This window comes from Calidris pugnax, unplaced genomic scaffold, assembly GCF_001431845.1.
Source record: "Calidris pugnax isolate Ruff unplaced genomic scaffold, ASM143184v1 scaffold58, whole genome shotgun sequence".
Lineage (NCBI taxonomy): Eukaryota > Metazoa > Chordata > Aves > Charadriiformes > Scolopacidae > Calidris > Calidris pugnax.
Window position 1 is genome coordinate 3,466,597 of NW_015090868.1, and position 21,188 is coordinate 3,487,784.

A 21,188-nucleotide genomic window follows, 5' to 3' on the forward strand; every position below is an offset into this window, starting at 1 on the left:
TAAATAAGTTTCCCTCAAATAATGTGTGCCAGCCTGAATTCTATTTCTTAAAAATTTGATGAGATATTCTCTTTATCCCAAGAGTAATGTTAATATATAATGCTGTGGAGCAATAGTATGTAATGAACTTAAAATGTCAGTGCTTAAAACTTTAAATCATTGAAATGATATCTTAATTACAACAACATCAGATTATAAATTACACCTAAATCTGAACAAAATGATAAAATTCTTACTGTAGTAAAAACATACTTCCCCCCTTTTACTGACTTAAATGTTGAACCTTATGTAATTGCATAGTTTGGTACATAAAATTGTTTTTTATAAAGAATATTCATTTTTAAGCTTTTACTCTGGTTCACTGTCACATAATGACAAAATCCCAGAGGTGTTAAAATCCCAGGACACACGTGTGTGTACGTGCCTCTATGTGCTATATGACGTAGTAAAAAATTGGTGCTAAAACTTCAGAATATTTGAAACAGTTACATTTCATAGAATCACAGAATGGTTTTGATTGGAGGGGACCTTAAAGATCATCTTGTTCCACGTCCTTCCCTCCACCCAGCAGGGACACCTCCCACGAGACCAGGTTGCTCAAAGCCCCATCCACCCTGGCCTTGAACACCTCCAGGGATGGGGCAGCCACAGCTTCTCTGGACAACTTGTTCTGGTGTCTCACCACCCTCACAGTAAAGAACTTTTTCCTAATATAAAATACATTTTTCCTAGTTACCTAAATCTACCCTCTTTCAGGTAAAAACCATTACCCCTTGTCTTGTCACTGCACTCTCTTATAAAGGGTCCCTCCCCATCTCTCCTGTAGCCCCTTTTAGGTACTGAAAGGCCTCTTGAGATCTCCCTGGAGCCTTCTCTTCTCCAGGCTGACAACTCTCTCAACCTGTCCTCATAGCAGAGGTGCTCCAGCCCTCTGAGCATCTTCATAGCCTCTTCTGGACTCCAGCAGTTCCATGTCCTTCATATGTTTGGGGCTTCAGAGCTGGATGCAATGCTCCAGGTGGGGTCTCACCAGAGCAGGGTGGAGGGGCAGAATCACCTCATTCTACCTGCTGCTTTTGATGCAGCCAATTTTTTCACAGAAGTATCCTTTTCTTTTTTTTTTTTTTTTACTTAAAACTGTTTTCTGTGGGTAATTTTTTTTATGATTTGAAAGAATGACTACTTCTGAGTAATAAGAATGCTGTATTGCCTGAGATGGAAAGACTCTATTGCTGTGCGTACATCCTGAAATAACTTTTGGTTTTGTATCACTTCATGATTTTTTCCCCCAAAACTGTTTTTTTCATCAGGTAGTTACTCACCTCTTTAGATTTGGGGTTGATTACAAACACTTGCATTACTTCAAAACAGCTTTTAACTTTGTGATCACTTTGGTTCTGCTTTTTCCTAAAGCCCACGGGTTTCCAGCTTTTGAATGCTCCAGCCCAGGTCTTCAGTTGTCCTTTGTTACTGGTGTTACTGTTCATTGTTTATATATCGGTAGCAGTGACTCCGGCAGAGATTGGACCTTCGCTGTGTTAGGAGTGATATAACCAATCAGTAGGGTTTTAAAAATGTATTTATTTATTTATATAGAAGGGAAAATCCTAAATTTAATTTACAAATTATACATTTTGCCTCGCTAAAAACTGTTAGACATCTGCTCGTGCCTTTTATTTGTCTTTGAAAATCACTCTGGAGTAACGTTTGGCCCTTTGGTTGCAGTTTTTTGTTCTATTTGGGTTGGGTTTGGGCCACGTTGATGAGACAGATGTGTCGGACCATTAGCATCGGTGCTGGAAAATACAATTGTATTGTTTCTGGCACCCCAATTGGCTCATTCAGAACAAGTAGGGATCTCTCTGGCTGGTAGTACACTAAGCTGTGTAGGAATAACCTTTATACTGGTATAAAAGGGATTTATTAGCCACAGTTGACAACGAGGAACTGTTGTGATATGCCTGTTCCAGGCACACATGCTTTGGCTTGTTGCCTCCTTGGCGTGGAGAAGCCTCAGCTTCTGCCTTTCTCTATTTAGAAGGTGCACTCGGTTTTCCGAGGTGCTCAGCCCCCTGAGATGTCAGGCTGGTCTCCCCGTGCAGTCCCAGTTTGGCTTTCACAAGGAAGGGCTCCAAGACAGCGACAGATCGTCTCCAGCAGGGCCAGAAGAACCCACAGGCATAGTCCACTGAGGTCTGCGGAGGTCACTCGGGATGGGATCTCTATATAGGAGTGACAGAGCTTTTTATAAACTTCAGAAGAAAGAATGAAGGTTTCCACAAAAGCCCAGAAGCCACTTTCACTGTAAACTAACAAAAAGTATATTATACAGCTGACATTTTAATGGGCTTACTATTTTGGACAGGAGGATGAAAATGATGCAGTTCTTCCATTTTCCCTTTTTTCTAGCCCTGCACTGGTTACAGTGTGGTAACCGGTCGACCAGAGCCTTTTCTGTGTAAAGTGGTGAACATTCAAATACCTACCACATGAAGTCCCAGTCCCACCATCAGGCACGCGGGGAGAGCTTCCCATGTGTCCAGAGACCCGCCAGAGCCAACAGAAACATCAAAGATGACTTTGGAAGGTATAAGTTCAGAAGCTGAGACAGATTTACTTTGGTATTTTCCTTCCCTCAAAACGCAGACATATTTTATATTTCTTTTTTCATTAATCTCTTTAATTGTTAGCATTGTTAATTATCTAAAATGTACAAAGGCTTCTAAAATGTGGCATAAGAGAAGCAATGTAAAAATGTGTTTTAATTCCTAATATAGAGGATTATAATTATGTGATTCTATGATATTTTTTTTTTTCCTTCCCTGATGTTTTCCAGAATGTGCTATAAAAATAAAAACTTACCACTGTCTCCTGGCATGTGGTAACATGGTACTGGCTTGCTTTATTTTTCTTTTCCGGCCAATTCAAAGTCACTATTTTGAAAAAATCAAAGTCTTTTTTTATTTATCTTCCTCTGGATGGCTTTGTCTGGAGTAGGTGTCCAATATCAACAAAGAGGAGAGGTAGTAGCTCGACGTGTCCCTTTGTCCCCCCCCGTGAGGAACGGCCACGCTCTCCCCTCTCTGCTGCTGCAGGAGGCTGGGACACCAGGACACCAGCTTTTTTGGAGGCACTTTCTCAAGCGCGGTTCGTATTTATATGGACTAATTTGTGTGTAACAGAGGACTCTCAGAGGCAAAGCAGCAGAGCTCCTGAATAAACCAGCACCTCCTCTCCTACAGGAAGCTGAAAATAGGAGTTAGTGGAGGCCTTTTTTTTATCAGTGGTAGCTTATGGAAAACAACGTAATACTAAGTCTAACTGCTTTTTATTTTATTTTCATTTTACATTTATTTCTAAATGCTCTTATCTTGTATTTTATCTATCTAACTGTTTTTATTGATATCTGGGAAGGTGTGGAAAACCACATCATTTCAGAACTAGGTCATTTCAGACACTTACAAATGTATATATAACAATAAATAGCTTCACAAAAGGAAGGAAGAATAATGCTATGAGCAGTCAGTGAAAAATGAGGGGGTATGAATGTCACACCTTGAAATATCCATCACAGTAAACTGTCACCTCCTGTGTGACCCCTTTTGAGATGGGACCTTCTTCTTCACCCTGAGTGCCCCAGAGGTTTACTCTCAGGGGCTGTTCCCATCACGGGGATACCCTGAGCGTGGAGGTTGGGGTGGGACAGTCCAGTGCCCTACACGTGCCCGTTCTCAAAAATCGATGCCTGCCCCAAAGAACTTCCAGATTCAAGAGGTCTTAATTTGCTGTCGTGGAGAGGGCTTGAAATTCAAACACTTGATTAAGTCATTAGCAATTATACATTAAGAGGTTTTGTAGTAATCGTAACATACAAATAAGCCTTTAGGCTCTAAGTATATGTTGTTTTTATTATACTGCAGCTAATTTCCCACTATATTTCCTTGTGACAGATTGGTTTCTTCCCTGAGGGACACAGCCATCACTAATATTTCCATTACGCTAATATTCTAAGGGCCAATTATTGATACTGACATCACAGCCTTTTGGAAAAAAAAGGTACCATTCATGAGTCCATGCCATTCATTTTCCTAGAATGAGTTAATTTTTTTTTTTTTTGCCATTAACATGTCAATTACTTGAGTCTCCATTGATTACCCGGTTCCTGTGGATACTGCTGTCTGTCACCACTGCTGAACACTGATTGCTATTCAAGAGCCCGTGTCCTACCATAGGAATATTTTTGTAAAACCAACGGGGTTCACCGCAGACACACAAGACCTAGGAATTCCAACGGCCAACCCCAGTCTCCAAGAGCTAAACAAACCACAGAGCTGAGCTGGGATACGGAAAACCCCGCAAACCCAACTGCCAGCTCGGTACAGACAGCGAGACAAAAAGTCTCCTGGATCTGGAGCCAGGGACTGAGAGCAGCTGAGAGCTGCCACTGCTGAGCAGGAGCCCGGGGGGAGGCAGGAGGTGCTTAAACTAGCAAAAAGTAGGCAAAATTATTTAAAATAAAGCAGGGCTTAGCACAGCAGTGACGTCGTCTGAATGACTTGCTCTGCAAGTTAATGTACTTAACTCGCATAACACCTTGGTTAGCAGGGAAGCACCTTGAAGCCCCTTTCTTGGATGAATAACTGAGGTCCAGAGGTACCACAAGTAATATCAGGTGTGGGAAGATCTGAATATCATAACCTTGTTAATTGAAAGTCACTAATATTATCACTTACGAGGCCAGAATGAGAAGAAAACAGGCACCCAGTTCCTACAGTCAAACCATTGGGCCTTTCATTAGGTATTTATTTTCCATATACTCTGCTAAAGAACATTTGTGTGCTTTGGGATGGGTGTCTTCGTACCTTATGCCACTAAAGCATTTTAAGCAAAAAATAAAAATTCAGGCCCATATGTTCCTTTGGTGGCTCTGAGGTTAAGCTGCCATTGAGCAGGAATTGGCAGGATTGCAGTCTTGGTCACAGGTACTTAAAACCTCCCTAAGTTCCTTTTTAATCACATAAGCCCTTTTCTAGATCTGGGCTTAATGTCCAAATCCCTCTTGGAAATTTTATCCTAAGAGAATGTCCAGAGGTCATGCAGAAAACCTGTGAGAGATGGAACTGAAATTGGGTAATGTCCTCAGATAATGCTTTGCCCCTCTGAATATCCTCCCCAAAACATTGATTTGTGTTGTAATGTGCCAATGGTGATTTTTGTTGCTTTAAAATATACTGGAAAATCATTAAGAAGCTTCCTATTTTCAGAGCAGACGAATGATGACTTTCAAAAAGGCAATATTTACACCCAAAGGCTTTCTTTGTTGGTTGGTTGGTTGATTTTTGTTTGTGGTTTTTTGTTTTTTTTTCTATAGGGAAGGTAGAAAAATGCACAACTCCAGATCATTTAGAGCACATTTGCTTTGCAGGAAAGTCATGGTTAGAAGGTCAGAGGGCATCAAGGAGCAGGGGATTTAGGGTGTCTCCGCATGAGATGTTCACCGTGGCCATCACGGAGCAGGGTGGGAGCTGTGAGGGAGAGGGAAGGAGAGAGGACTATCTGGAGCCAGAGAGCGATATTAAAGAGGATGGTGACTTCCACGGTGCACGTAGCAAAGGGAGTGAAGAGCCACATTGTTCCATCACCCTGAGCAGGAGGCATGGCTGAGCACAGAGAATGAGCAAAGTCACTTGCCGTAATTACAACATATATTGGATGTGGTTTATGTCTCCTTTCAACTAAATTAGTGTGGCATTCTTAATACTCTGTGGTAAGAACACATAAATTATACAGTCATTCGCTGAGGACAATACAGGGATGGCACTGTGTCCTTCTGTGGGTAAGAAAGCTGAGAAGAAAACCCTGGGACGCTGCTGATGTGAATTGTCCTTGCCTTAGCGAGGTCACCAAATGGTGACAACTACAATGCTTGAAAGTTTTCTGTCTCTTTCTAAATCTTCTGGACTCCAGCAGTTCCATGTCCTTCATATGTTTGGGGCTTCAGAGCTGGATGCAATGCTCCAGGTGGGGTCTCACCAGAGCAGGGTGGAGGGGCAGAATCACCTCATTCTACCTGCTGCTTTTGATGCAGCCAATTTTTTCACAGAAGTATCCTTTTCTTTTTTTTTTTTTTTACTGTAAAAAAGCCCATCCTGAAATACAAGTAGCTGAAAGCAAAAGCATTACAACAAATATGACTGTTCCCCTTAATGGCAATTGTAGCTCCATTCCCTTGTGTTCATGTTTTGTCCATTAACTGTCAATCTTCCTTTCAGGAATAATCCAGTGTTTACTGAAAAGTGTCATATGAAAGCGGGTCAAAGACCCATAGTTGTACTCAAGAAATAATTTTTTTAGTTCATGAATTTGTTAATTTATACTGCGTTCACTCAGATACCTCTTTCTAAAGTAAGTGTTAAGTTTTATAAATTGATGTACAGGCTGTGTTTCAGATGGTACTAAAAATTGCTTTGGCAAGAAAGACTAGCATGGTTTTCCTCTCTGGCATGTATCTTACTGTTCAATCATATAGACTCATTTTTCATGCTCAATTTTGCATGTCTGGTCATGCCTGCCTAGTATGTCTCACCTTCCTAGTTAATTAGCATTTAAAAAGCAGGATTCCATCTATACACATATTTCTCTTCTACTCGACAAATTTCTCTGCTGTGGCAAATCCAAAAAATTACTTAACTTGCTATGGAACTTGCAGTCAGTGAAACCTGTAGGTGAAATAACTTCATACATATCTCTGAACTCTGAGTAGCAGGATTAGGGGCAGTATCCAATCTGTTTGGCGTCGGTAACTACATCAAACACAGGTTTATTCTCACATTTCCCTATTGTTGTTAATTGGATTGTGGCTTTGGGGTAAATTGGGATTTACACCTTCCCTTGCTTCTGCTACAAAGTAAACTTTTCTGTTTGTGTTTTTCACAGCTGTTTGAATTCAGCAAAGTCTGTTTTGGAGTTAATTTCATAGTAAAGCCTCTCTTTCTTCACTTCTGCTTCCCTCACTTCAACATTCAGGTCAAACTACCTTTTTTGCCTCACAGCTTGTAAACCAAATGAAGGAATACTTTGAAATTTCCAAAGAGAAAAATTCACATGTCCTGACTAAGAAATTAAAAACATTTTTGAGTTCATAGCTATTACCCAAAGGTATATGTGGTTATGGTGAAGGCTATATCCAAAATGCCTGTAATTTCTTTGTCAAAAAAAAATATTACCATCCAGGCAAAGCAAAACTTAAAGGTATAGCTTTTTTCTGGATATCTAGAATCACATAAAACTTCACTAGTCTTAGGTTTTAAACCATAATTTAAATAACAGAAACAAAATTACCTCAGCTGAGTTGCTATTTCAGCTTTTCTGTCTCCAAAATTTATAAGCAAAACTTATGGGCAACTATAGAGCAGCTTTCTTTCCTGTGTCACACCATGACCTTGTTAGTATAGTGGTGAGTATCCCCGCTTGTCACGCGGGAGACTGGGGTTCGATTCCCTGACAATTAGGTGGCCAAGAAGGCCAACAGCATCCTGGCCTGTATCAAGAACAGTGTGGTGAGTAGAGCCCGAGAGGTGATCGTCCCCCTGTACTTGGCACTGGTGAGGCCCCACCTCGAGTACTGTGTCCAATTTTGGGCCCCCTACCACAAGAGGGACATTGAGGTGCTGGAGCGGGTCCAGAGAAGGGCAACGAAGCTGGTGAGGGGTCTGGAGCACAAGTCTTACGAGGAGAGGCTGAGGGAACTGGGGTTGTTCAGTCTGGGGAAGAGGAGACTGAGGGGCGACCTTATAGCTCTGTACAAGTACCTGAAAGGAGGCTGTAGAGAGACGGGGGTCGGTCTCTTCTCCCAAGTTACAGATGATAGGACAAGGGGTAACGGCTTCAAGTTGCGCCAGGGGAAGTTCAGGTTGGATATTAGGAAACATTTCTTTACTGAAAGGGTTATCCAGCATTGGAATGGGCTGCCCAGGGAGCCCATCCCTGGAGGTGTTTAAGAAAAGTGTAGACATGGTTCTTCAGGGCATGCTCTAGTGCCCAAGATTACTGGTTTGTGGTGGGGTGCTGTGTGGGTGGGTGATGGTTTTTTGGTTTGGAGGTTGTTGTTGTGTGTTTAGGGGGTGGGAGCTGGTGTTGTTGGGTGTTTTTTTGTTGTTTTTTTTTTTTCTTTTTTTTTTGTGGTTGGACTCGATGATCTCTGAGGTCCCTTCCAACCACTACAATTCTGTGATTCTGTGATTCTATGACCAGGCTTTCTCAGCACACCATAAAGTAATGTTATTTAACTAAGGTCTTATCTGATTGTGCTGCCTAATCCCTGTATGGAAAGTAACTAACTGTATGTATACAGCAGCATCTGGGACCATATTCTACCTTTGACTATTTTTGTGGAGGAACAAAACCAAAAAAAGCACTTAAATATGACCAATGAGATACATTCCATATTGTGCTCAGCATCAGAATGAGGGCAAAAAAGTATAGGAATATTTTAGAGTTCAGAAAATAGTTCTTATTAAACATGTGTTTATGTTTTTAGGGGGAATGCTGTTCATGGAAAACATCTAAAAATCCCTTTTCTTCCCTGATTAGAAGTAGTATCATAGTTTGGCTTCCATGTGTTGAGCAAGCCGTCTGTACTCCAAACCGATTATTAACGCACTTTATTTGCAGCTTCTCTTTCATTAGATTCACTGGTTTGGTTGTCCAGTTGTAATGAAATGTGTAGGTACATCAGTTTTTTCAAAGATGTTTTTGCCCTCTTTTGTAAATTGATTAAAAAGTAGTCACATTGTTAAGCAAAGCATCACAGTTTCAAGAATTTCCTATGTAGCTAAGCTAAGCTGTGTCATGTAAACTTCCCCAAAACATCAGAATGTTGTTTCAGAGATCCTGGAAATCTTCCCTTCATTAAGTCTCCCCCGTGGGTAGTGGGTGTCACAGTGCCCACTCAGGGGAAGACATTTGTTGCATGACGATCTGTTTGGTAACTTGGGAATTAAGTGCTGTAAAGGTAGCAGTATTTTATTCCTAATGAGAAGTTAAGTTCTGTTTTTTCTTGTGGCACCCACAAAATAATGATTCATCAAAGGATTTCTGTATCTTCTGTCTTCTTATTTAGTCATTATGTGTGACGAGACCCTCAGAATAAATTCTTATTCAGGTGGTTGTGTCAAAGCCTATGTGTAGCTGAGCAGAGTGTTTGCTATTTCTGGATTTGTGAGATCACAACTAATTCCTAACTAATTCCTTTGATAGCACTTCTAGACACCCTAGATAATGCTGTATATATATAGCTACAGTATATAGTATAGCTATAAAACCTACCTAGGGGCAACCAAAGCAGCGGCATACACTAGGATTTTTTGTGTACTACTTTAAATTATACCAACTACACTTTCCAGCCAGTCTGGAAAAGTAGGCAGCATTTCTCCACTCTTGCTCTAGGGCTGGGAACCCAGACCCTGTTCTGTGCCGGGTGCCAGATGGACTGTGTGGACGGCGGCCAGCGCAGCCTCTGTCAGCCAGCCGGGCCCGTGAAAACTGCCTGCTCTCTCCGGGCTCCCTTTTTGGTTTGGGGCAACAGTGAACACAGCAGTGAGCTCAGGCATGGAAAATGTAACTCGTATTCATTGAATTAATATATGAGTGAATCTAGAAATCTGTATGGAATTGTTGTGTGTATCTGTGTTACCTTTTTTTTAAAATTCAGCATTTAGTAGTTATTAAATAGGATAAAATTTATCCATAGCTATTAAACTCTCCCATCAAAAGTGGCTGATATATTTTATGGTGATGTTTAATAGCTAGGAGTCTGAACACTCGCCCTAACTTACACCAAGGATGCTGATACAGGTGTAAATACATAAGAGTTTTATTTGTGGGGTCCAGTGATTTTCTAGATTATCCTACTGCTTTTTACAGTGAAGCGCTTGAGTCTAAGCTGAACAAAATCACTTAAAGTGCATACTCACTGCCTCTAGTAATTCTGTCTATTCCTCAGCATTTTGTGTGTGCACCTTAGCTGTGTTCTTAGTCCTGGTCTTGTTGGTCTGTACCTGGGATAGATTGGATTTCATGGAGAGACGTTGCTTAGACAGATTGCTTGCTAGGGATATTAAATGAAATTTTCATCAGTGGCATTCTGTTGGCTTATGTTTGAGTTGGAGGTGTTTACAGAGTGAATAACTTTCTAAAAGATAGTATTTATTTCAAGGGGGTTAGTGCTGAAGTAAAATATTCCTGTTTCATTGTTAAATAAAATTAAGATCCCTGAAAAAACAACTGGCTCAAATAGCTGGCTGCACATTTCATACTGTAGCCATAGACAGCCTGCATTTTGCCAGAAACACAAATTCATTAATTAGGGATTTCTGCTAGCAGTAAGTGAGTTTAGATTTATTTTGTGTTTAATAGTACATTAAATTTTGAAGCAGTTAAGCATCATTTGCAGATATGCCCTTTTGTAACTGGGTATCTACAATAAAAGAAATTGCCCTATTAAACACTTGGACATTATCCTAACTGTTGGGTGTTAATATGTGATTAGAATTGTCAGAGGTTTCTGAGCTGTTTAGCAAATGAATTGGAGTCAAGACTTTTTGTATTTCTTTAGCTTTTTGAAATGTTCCTTCATATTTTTATTTACTCAGTTCCAGTGTTGCTTAAGCTCTTTAGAATAAACTCAGATCCACATTACATCCCTCTGTCCAAAAAGAGGTTTAAAATTATTTCGGCAAATCATACCCATGTGCTAACAGATGTTCTAACTTGGTAGCTGTTCTCACACGTGTGAACAGCTTAGGCCCAAAACAGCACTGGTTTTTCAGCATGGTTTTTCACAGCAGCAGTCATGACAAGGGCTTTGGAGGCCTGGCTGCTACAGGGAAAATAGGTCACTGTACATTTACTGTCCCCAGCAGATAACAGTAACTTCTGTGATGGAAAGAAAACAAGGAATTACATTAGGTTTCTATTTTCAGGTTTTCACAGACCTGCCTAGGCTAATAACTTCATGTGAAGTCCCCTATTGGGTTCTTAAGCAAGTTAAAACTCTGATCTTCCTGTATAAACTGAACAGCTACTACGATGTAGTAATAAAAGAAGCATATTTGGAGAGCACGCTTCAAGCGAAGCTATGTAAAACTATGCTGTTTTTAGAAAACATAGTATTTAAACAGGTAGCAGCAATAGAAGAGTCTGAAAGCTAGATTTTTGGAGCTGTATAAGATTTTATTTTTAATCTTCCTGAGCTGGGTACTGCTTTTGAAGTATTACATGATTAACATGGAAGAAAACCTGTCTGGAGAAATATGGTTATGATCATGAAAACAGACAATAAAAAAACCAAATACTTAATTAAATTAATATACTATGATGTTTGGTCTTGAAGTGTTTGCTATACTGAATAAACCATTTGTTCTCCATAACAGGTTTAACCTTTTTTTGCATTCACTCTTGTAGTGATAAGGTATATAAATGATATATATAGAGAGATAATGTCGTAGAACTTTTGCTTTTTTAAAATTTTAAATACTGCAGAAAGCCATGCTACTCCTAAGCATTAATTAGAAAACACATAAAACTCTGATGTGATAAAGACTGTTGTGAGGTTCTTTTTCCCCCCTCTAAATTAAGAGAAAAGAACAAATTCTTATAGCTCATGTCTGTTCTTGGCAAAATTGATGGACTTTAATTGAAAGAGGCCATTCTGTTGGCTTAATCATAATTAAGCAATCCATGCCTTCTGTAATGTTCCTCTTTCTGATGAATTTCACCCTGAATGTTAATGTAGTAAATGAAGACAAATTAATAGCTTTTATCCTAGTGGTGTGGAATTCGTAACTCTCTCTTTGGGGGCAGTTAACTAGTGTGTTGCTTCACCTCTTCCTGCATATATTAGCTTGAATTCAGGCTGTTGTCTCCTCCAGGGGGTTGTCTCCATCCAGAGGTTTCTTCAACAAACAGTCCAAACTGAGCTTATCATTAAGGATACTTATTATCAAAATTGCCTGCTTTTGATTAGTTTCCAATACACTTTATTAGATTTGTGTCATGTCGTGTAAACTCAGGACAAGTTATTTCTTAGTTATCCAAAATGGTAATACTTCATGAAGTAGCTTTGCATGGTAAGTTATTACTAAACCCAACATGTTTAGTGTGCTCCCTCCACCCCAGCATTTGTCATGCCCATACTCATAAAAAAATAAATATAATGGTGTTTATTTTAGGAAAGACTACTGCAGCACCTGAAGTCATGTTTCAGTTTTAGTCTAGGGTACTCCACAAGTTAATTGTATTGCCTTAAGAATTAACATACAACTCACAGAGGCATTATTTCCACTTACTTTGTTATTCCTTTATTTACATTGCATTAACAGAAAGTAAGGGAAGAGCACAGATTATACTTAACTCAAGCATTTTACTGAACCAAGACAACTATCACTTTTGAAGGGAAATCACAAGCATATGCTGTATTTAGGGAAATTAAAAAATATTTTACGTTGTTGTTATCCTTGACTATCCTAGTGAGGGATTATATATATATGTGCCATCTGCAGTTCAATAACACTAAATATTTAATGAGTTTCCGAATAGTAGATAAATATTTAACACAGCTTTGTAGAAATGTGCATGCCTTGAACAATTGTTTGTCACTGCCAAAGAAAATAGCCTGATTTGGGGCCATGGTTATTTCAGTTAGCAATTCAAATTGCTTCTGTGGGATCAGACCTGCGATAAGAGGATGCTGAAGTTGGAAAAGGACCCAGTTCAACATGTCAGTCACTCACGCTTTGCTTCCCCTATTAGTCTACTAGCGCGGCATTTGCTGTTGGATCTGTTGTGAGGCTGTGGTAATTATGTGTCTGCACAGCTCTTCTGCTCAAACCATGGTTGCATCTCTTCTGAAAGACCTTAGCTTTGCATCTTACATGGTCCTCCCTCTTGATGCCTTTAAAATGAAAAAGAAATACTGAGTTTATTCATGAATTTATTTAAAGCATTTGCCTAGAGCGTTTGCAGCCAGATAGACTTCACAGACCTTCCAAATATTAAATGGATTCAGTGTCAAAAAGCAGAAAAGATAGCAAAAACAGAAATCTTTTTTCTTAGTGTCTTAATAGTTTGTAGCTTCAAATAAGATTTTGTGAGAATATGTGCATTGCATGTAGGTCATTCAGCAATCTTATAGAAGGAAAGAAGTATGAAAATGAAGAAACCTCACATATGACTAGATCTTTTCTTTTGGTTGTATGGATATAATTTCCAGAACTTTACCTCATTAAAAGCTGCTATGGAATCACAAAAAAGTATGGAGAAAACTGGTTGCGAACAGTTGAAGTGCTAATTTCTCAAAATTCCTTAAAAAAATATTGTCTTTAAATGTATTCTGGTTTAGGTAAGTATGAGCCACAGATGGCCATGAATTTCAAAAGTTGATGAGTCAATGGCCATTGCAGTGTACAAAACTGGTGTGGGTACATTTGCATAAATACGCATCCATACAAATATAATCTTTGCTTTGAGTGGCCTCACAGTGTTGTCATATGCCTGTAGGGAAAGACACAAGGACAAATGCCACACGGTTCTCGCTATTCTCTCTTCAAGACAAGTTGTTTTCCATCAGTTTTACAACAGTTACTGGTCTTTTGTCTTCTGAAAAATTCAGCTCTGATTTTTGTCTCTTATTTAGAACATAGGTCTGAAAGTTCATTGTAGAAAAACCATACCCTTTAATTGCTTCCTGAAGTGGTTAAGATGGATTCCTCGTTAGAAATGGGGTGAGGTACTGTCATAAATTCAGGTGTTTCATGTTATATTGTCAAATGTAAATTGTATTGGTTATCCTTCGCCACTGGAACAGTCTTTCTTTACTACTTCACCACCATCACTCTGACTGACCCACAGCTATAGTGGAGATACACCATGCTGCTGTTCTGAGCATTTGGTGAACAATGTCTTGGGAAAGCAATTTGAGGAGCCTATTGATCACACACAGTTAGATTTATTACTAGGTACCTTCAAAGAACAGTCTACCTAAGGACATTGGTAATAGAACAAAGTTAACTGTTAAGATGATAATTTTTATTTTAAGGCAATACCAGGCAGTAAACATCTGCCTTATTCAACATTTTAACTAACTGGTTTTCAACTAGCACTCACTCTCTCTAAGTTAACCTGGTATCTCTTGCCCTCTCAAATAAAGATTAAGCTTCTTGGGTTTTGTGTTTGCATTTATCCGTACCTGTCCCCATACCAACCCATTGCAGTAGGTGTTTCCAGAATCCAAAGAGCACCCACTTCCTTGCAAGCAAGGCAATGCCTTTAGCAACTCATGTTTAAAGAAATATATTTACAACATTAATCTCTATGAGACATTTAGCCAGAAATTCATATTCATCAGCCAGTTTTCAAATTACAGTCTCCAATTCAGGTCTTCTAGGCAGGTTTTATTTGTTTTGGATTTCAGTTTGGGTTTAGTTGGTTCAAGTATCTAGTCCATGGTTTTAACTTTATACTGAATATCAAGTTGTAGCTAGGACTCCATCTGTCACCTAATTAACGGTGATAATGAGAATATCTTTGTGTTCATGATTTTGTCATCTTAAGAACTCAATCTTTTGAGCGGCTGGTCTGGTGATGGAGCTCGTACCTTGAAAGCACCTCAAACAGTTCCTGAAAAATCCTTAAGGGAAAAAATCCTGAACCAGATATACATATTTTACAATATGCAACAAAACGAATTACTTTGGGAATTTAACAGGCAGGCAAAAATTGCTGATTGAGAATGTCTTTCCAATAGCCATTTCCTTGTTATATCATTGTGATACCAATGCTGCTAGTAGATTAGATCAAATCACTATAACGCTGCTGTAATATATAAAAACTTGCCTTATCAGATAGACAAAACTGAATATATGAGCATATGATTAAAAGAAAATGGACAATATAATTAGTTTTTGTAGCTTTTAATCTTTTCTTTTTGGTGTTTCAACTTTCCATTTTAAGTAGTCTACATGTTTGAAATTGCAAACTGGGTTTACCTGTGGTGAACTTTATCTTCAGATTGAGGGAGAATTTTTCAGTCGGTTTTTCAAGTATGAATAACTAGTGAAAAATCATGCTTGAAATTTTCAGAGTTGAGAGCATATTTTCTGACACTTTTAAAAACATCCTTAATGTATAGGTTTTAGACCTAGGTAGTTACGAAGCTGACCTGTTTCATTAACAAAATTATTTGTAGTTATTGGATATTCTCAAGTGAAATCAGGAGTTACACCAACTTGAGGGACATTTTTAAACAAATTTGCTATGCTGGGTGATGAAAACTACCACATAAAATGTGATTCCTCCCCAGTGTGGGATAGTTTTATGTCATCAGAGGCAATAGCGTTTGGAATTTTTTTGGAGGTGAGACTCTTCCTCCCCATTGGGATGAAAGCTAAACAATTTAATATCAGTAAACTATTTTGAAGAAAGCAATGATTTTTCTATACTGTCCCTGTGTTTGTGTGTTTATGTACATGCTTTGCATTCTGTTCCATCAATGGTGTTATGGTGAATTAAATTGCTACCATAAAGAGAAAGAGCAAAAGAATGTACTCTAACAAAGTATAAAGCCTATCAATAAAAATTACATCTCTCATCTAAATATTTTACAAGTCCAAAGGCATTAGGCATTTGTAGAATGCAGAGAATTTAGAAATATGATGACCATTTTTATTAATTGGTGATGATAATGTTGTCTTTTCAACATAGAGTTTATTTCTTTAGTTCCCAATGTGCATCTTTATACAATTTAGTATGTGTGTAGAGAAATAGTAGCAATGTTTATGTATAAATGCATATAAGTATTTAATAACCAAATTGTTTTTACTATTACTACTAGACCTTGCTACACTTTTCTGATGAAAGGCATGGTTTTTATTTCAGTTCATACTGTATTAACAAATACAGTATACTGTAAGCTTTAAACTACAACTTGGTGCTGTGATTGTAAGCAAAAGTAGATATTTACTGCTTGTTAGGCACGCTTGAATCCAGATCCTGCAAGTGTATGTGTATGCCTATGTGTATATATACATATATATATTGCTTTACCTGCATGAGAAATAATGACAGAGGGTCACTTTTTGAAGGACCGTGGTCACAACTGAGTCAGAGTACACAATCTATTAAGCATTTGACCTTCATCAGTAAGTTTTGTTAATGTGAAATATTCCTATTGCCTAGTTCCATTGTTTTTTATATGTGTGTGTGTGTATATATATATAGCTGTAGTGAGATTTATAAGGAGCCCTGCAAAAAATCAGTACCAATTGTCTGCTTGTCATATCATGCTGCAATGAGATATTCTTATGAAATCAGTGATTTTTATCTTGTTAAAGAGAAACGATGTCGTCTTTGAGAGATGGAATTTTGAGAGATATTAAGTTCTTTCCTGGATTACCTTTGAATTGGTCATTTGAATGAGCATAATGTAGTTGAATTTTGAAAAGTAGATAACCCTCCACTGAGTGAAAATTTTTGTCATATCTTATGAACTGCATGTTTTTACAGTGCATCAACCAGAATTTAACCAGTGCAGTGAAGGCATTCTTTTGTATGCTGAAGCATCAGAGTATTTCAAATCTGAATTTTCTGAATCTTAATAAGGATAGCACTCAGGCAGAACTATTCAGAGTAAAATGAGTTAAAAATAAACTAACAAAACCCTGAATCCATAAGGAGAGCAAAAAGTTTCTATTTTTTTACCTTAATAGGAATGAGCATTTTCCTTTGTATTTAGTTGGGGTAAAAATTGTATCTATGCCTAAAAAGAACACATATAAATAATACTTTAAGAACATAGATATATTTAGTTTCAAATAGGATAGTATGCTCAATGTTTGTAATTGATGTAGTAGAGGAAGAGAGTGAACCTCTGTGGTTTTATGTGTATTTGCAATCCTTCAATTTTATGCTTCCTTTGTTTTAGCTATCATAGCTGGTTAACCACAAACACTAACTTCTGAGTAATAAGCTATATGTTCTTAATAAGGTACAAAATGAGCACATTAAGAATAATTATTGTGGGTAGGGGGGAAAATGTTAGGTTTGCATTTAGTATTAATATCTGTGATTGCATTTACTACAATTCCATATAAAAAAGACATTTTATGAATTAAGATTTTTTATGGACGCAGTTGTGCCTTCTTGGAGAAAGATGGAATAGACTTTGTATGAAGAAACTTCACTCAATCTGAGTAAAACTAAAGTGGAATGATTTTTTTTTTTTAAAGGCAAGGTTCAGTTTTAACTTTTGTATAAACCGTGCTGCGGCAAGTCCTTGATTTTATCACCTTCCTCCTCAAAGATTGTATCTCCTGAGCAAATAAATGTATGTTCTTTTTTTCCATGCTAGCAAGAGTGTGAAGAAGAGTCCAGCATAACGCACTCGTGTATGAAACATTACATTCACTGTACATATGTGCTTTACCTAAATATACTATTTTTAATCTCCGCTTTACTCAATATACACACATAAACTGTGCTCTTGTAGCTGTTACTGTCTCTATTTTTTCTGCAAAACAGATTTTATTTTGATTCTCACATATCCAGTTGTGCCATTTTCAATGGATTCCTTTATTTTAAAGAGGATTGTTTTTCACTTTTATTTTACAGAGTTACATACATGGAAGCAGTCAGGCTCAGTTTGTTGCAGAATCGCATATTATTCTTCTGCTGAGTATCCTTCAAACTGGTGATGAATAGAAAAAAGGAAGCTGAGACACAGTGTGCTGTTAAATAAAATTGCTCTGACAGTGAATATCATTGAACTTTTGAGCAGGTATTGTATTTTGGCTTACTTATTGTACATTTAGATAAATATTCAATATTGTTGCTATTTACTGCCAAGTAAAGCTGGCATGGCTTTTCACTAATATGTACCTTGTTATCTGTTTTGTTACTTTTATACCTGGTTATTAACCTTAATGGTTTTCCTTTTAGTGTTATCTTTTAAGTAACAGAAACTAGTTTTTATCTCTTTTTCTCTCTTTGTTATAAAAGTTAAAAATTTGATGATAAAAATTATTTTATTTCTTTTAACTGACAAGGAAAGCATACTGAAATTTACTAATCATATATGAAGATGATTTGTATTTGCTTTTGACTTTTTCCCCTAATCTGAACAGTTTACTACCTCTTCTTGAAACAAATGACCTCTCCCATTTGTTGTGACATCATCTCAGCACAAAAAGACTCTGAGACCTACTTGTACTCTTTCAATCTTACTGAGTCAGAGCAAGTTAAGTCAATTTTTTTGTGACCATGTCTTAGTAATCTGCAAGAAAAACTCATATGCTATCATCTGGTTTCTTTCAACAGTGCTTCAAATCAGCTTTGCTTATTAAATGAAAACAGTAGTCACCATTAACCACTATTAAAATATAGTCATTCCATCACAGATACCTTCCTCTAAGGAGAACAAGAGGATGAAACTCACATTTCCTGATTTGAATTAATGGCCAGATCCCAGTCTGATGACCATAGCTACTCCCTTGTTCTCTCCCTGAGATTCTGTTGGTTTACATCCTGCCCTCTCTCTGACTTCCCCATCTACCTTCATCTTTGGCATTTACTATTGAAAAGAAAACACCAGCCTTATATCTTCTTGCTTCATTACATTTGTTTACCTGGCAACAATTTTGCTACCTCTGAAACGTTACTTGCTCCACAGATAGCCATTGCAAATTTAATTTCAAAGTTATGATCATATTTTGCATATTAAATGCTATCTTTACCATTGAACTGGAATACAGTGTCCAGTTCTGGGCCCTTCAGTACAAGAAAAATGCTCACTTTCATGAGCAAGTCCAGCGAAGGGCCACAAAGATGATGAAGGAACTGGAACGTCTGTCATGTGAGGAAAGGCTGAGAGAGCTGGGACTGTTTAACCTGGAGATGAGAAAGCTCAGGGGCATCTTACCAATGTGTGTAGATACCTGATAGGAGGAATTGAAGAAGGAGGAGAGAGACTTTCTTAGTAGTGCCCTCTGACAGGACAAGAGGCAATGGGCTCAAATTAAAAAACAGGAAATTCAGTCTGAAGACAAGAGGATGCTTCTTACTGTGAGGTTGGCTAAACTCTGGAACAGGTTACCCAGAGGGGCTATAGAGTCTCCATCTGTGAAGATATTCAAAACCCAACTGGACACGGTCTGGGCAACCTGCTTTAGCAGCTTGCTTGAGCAAAAGGGTTGGATTAGATGATATCAAGAAGTGTTTTCCAGTCACCACCATTCTGTGATTTTGTCAAGTTTCCAGGTTTTATATCATACCCTAATTAATGTGTCGAAATAATGTTGTATTTGTTAAAGTATTGGAAGCACATTTATTTGTTCATTATTTCTAAATTTGGGCTCCTTTTCACGGGAAGAGGGTATTAAAGATAAGTAGCTTTACCTGAAAACTGCCAAGTCAAAACTCAGAGATTATTGTTTAGTGAAAATTGCTACATTTTTTAAAAAAGTACACGAGGGCAGCTATTATATTTCAGATTACAAGTTTCTTGGATAACAGATAGTATGAATATTATTAGTACCATCTTTATGCTTTCTTTTGTATAGCCACAATTTATTTTTTAATGTTTTTTGCTTTTCCCGAACTGCCACAATTTAAGCAAATCTGTTATTTAGAACAAATTCTCTTGGCTGCTTGAGAATGGGAAAAGTGAACCCCAAACCCAGGTAAGATTAAAAATAAACAAAACTTTTTTTCATGACATATTTTGTTTGTCTGACTCAGACATGAAAGTGATGTCTTTTTGTTGGCAGAGACTGCCTTTAAACTGGGAAGTTGGCTAACTGCATTAAAGCAGCTGGCTGAAAGAATCCTTTCAGTGAGGTTGTTCATTGCCACTTGCAAAAAGAATTCTCTAAGGTTTCATTTCATGGTTCAATACTATTGAGCTGAATTTTTGCTCACACACAAATTTCAAAAGTGACATGAAATCTTGACAGATTTTAAAAGTTATGCATGAAAGAATTAATGTTTCTTTATCCTTTCAATGTTGGTAGTAATTATTAGCTGCTTCTTTTCTTCTTTATTATTTGTTTATTCAGGAAATATGGGAAATGTGGGAACTAGAAAAAAGTATTCCAGATTGGTAAACAGTAGTACATTCACTTTATCCTTAAAGTTTAGAAGATGCATTGTGTTTTAAAACAAGACATTACTATGCTGGTAATGTACATTATTCATTTGGCTGATTCTTTTCCCTTTGTAGTAGTAAGAAAAAGTACAAGCTTGTCACTTCTTGCTAGATGTTGAAATGTAATGCTGTGTTTCTCTATAAAGTGAATTTTTAATAGCTCTGATGAGAAAATGTGAATTGCCATTGCATTTCTATACTTGCTTTTACATAGTGATTCTACCCTGTTTGCTGGATAATTTCCGTATAAAGATACGCTGTTTTTTTCCAGAGCTGTAGGTACATAATCAGGACATTATCACCAGCACTGAATCTAGTCTTTCGTGTCTTTGTCATATGCAAGTTTTTGAAAACTCTGTGGGTGGGGATTCCATAGTCTCTCTGGGCAGTTAGAGAAGTGCAGTTGTTGGTAACATCCAGTCTGAACCTCCCATGACTCCTGCTGTTGTGTATAACAGCCTTGTCTGTCATAAGGTTTTGGTTTCCCTTTGGTTTTTTCACCAGCCTTGTAGAATTAGTGGAGTCTTCAGTGATGTTTTAATTAAAAAATGAACGGAACATTCTGTGGGGTCAAATAATGTTTTAGCTTTTTTGTTGATTAGGAGGAAAACAAAAGGCAAGGCTTGCTTTTATTCATGCTACTTTACAGCTCATGCCATAGACTGGCAGGTACAACTTTTTTTTTTGGTAGGGATGGAATATTTTAATACTTATTTCAGAGAAAAAGTAATACTGAATAATAGGTAGAAATTTAATTTGAGTTTGCATTGAATCATCCATAAAAACACGCTGGTCTTTTAAATATCTGGTTTTAGTTTTCTTTGAAATTTAACAACTTTGATTCCCTTCCCAGGAGCGACAGAACCTTGTTGTCATTTGCAACTGAGAAGGAAGTTTTATGTAATATATAACACTATCTATTCCCACATCAGCCTGATAATCACTGCTTCAAGCAACTGGGTGTAATTTACACACATAATAATTTGGCAGTTAT

General features: G+C 37.7%; 1 protein-coding gene across 1 annotated transcript in view; it reads left to right on the forward strand.

The window, feature by feature from the left end:
• The window catches only part of TUSC3 (tumor suppressor candidate 3), a 123,415-nt gene that overhangs the window by 83,095 nt on the left and 19,132 nt on the right, over nt 1–21,188 (forward strand). The window contains exon 7 of the mRNA XM_014945492.1: nt 17,665–17,728. Within this exon, the coding sequence (XP_014800978.1) occupies nt 17,665–17,728 (64 nt within the window). The remainder of the gene's footprint in view (nt 1–17,664; nt 17,729–21,188) is intronic.